Raw genomic sequence first — 311 nt, 5'->3', positions numbered from 1 at the left:
AACACTCCTAAACCACCATATACACTTCAATATCCATTACATCATAAAAATCTAAAACACACATTATTCAACAATACAGCAGAGCTTACTTGTGCTTCGTGAAATCCGGATACTTCGAATAAACAAAGGCAGCTGAAACACACACGATGAGACCGGGAATCAAGACACCCGCAATCATCATCAGCCAGTTGGAGTTCTGTCGCAGCGATGAAACCACACGAGAGTATTAATGTTTGATGGTTTTATTCCATTCTGATTAATGAAAAGCAAGTGTCTCTTTATCTAATTATACATGGTAAAATAAGAAGGTA

At 37.3% G+C, this 311-nt stretch overlaps 1 protein-coding gene across 1 annotated transcript in view; it reads right to left on the bottom strand.

Moving 5' to 3' along the window:
• The window catches only part of LOC119593586, a gene marked incomplete in the record, with an annotated part of 34,026 nt that overhangs the window by 9,281 nt on the left and 24,434 nt on the right, over positions 1-311 (bottom strand). Inside the window, 1 exon segment of the mRNA XM_037942539.1 lies at positions 90-196. Coding sequence (XP_037798467.1) covers positions 90-196 — 107 coding nt within the window.

The sequence above is a fragment of the Penaeus monodon genome, chromosome 32, assembly GCF_015228065.2.
Source record: "Penaeus monodon isolate SGIC_2016 chromosome 32, NSTDA_Pmon_1, whole genome shotgun sequence".
Taxonomy (NCBI): domain Eukaryota; kingdom Metazoa; phylum Arthropoda; class Malacostraca; order Decapoda; family Penaeidae; genus Penaeus; species Penaeus monodon.
This window is presented reverse-complemented; position numbering and strand designations above follow the sequence as displayed.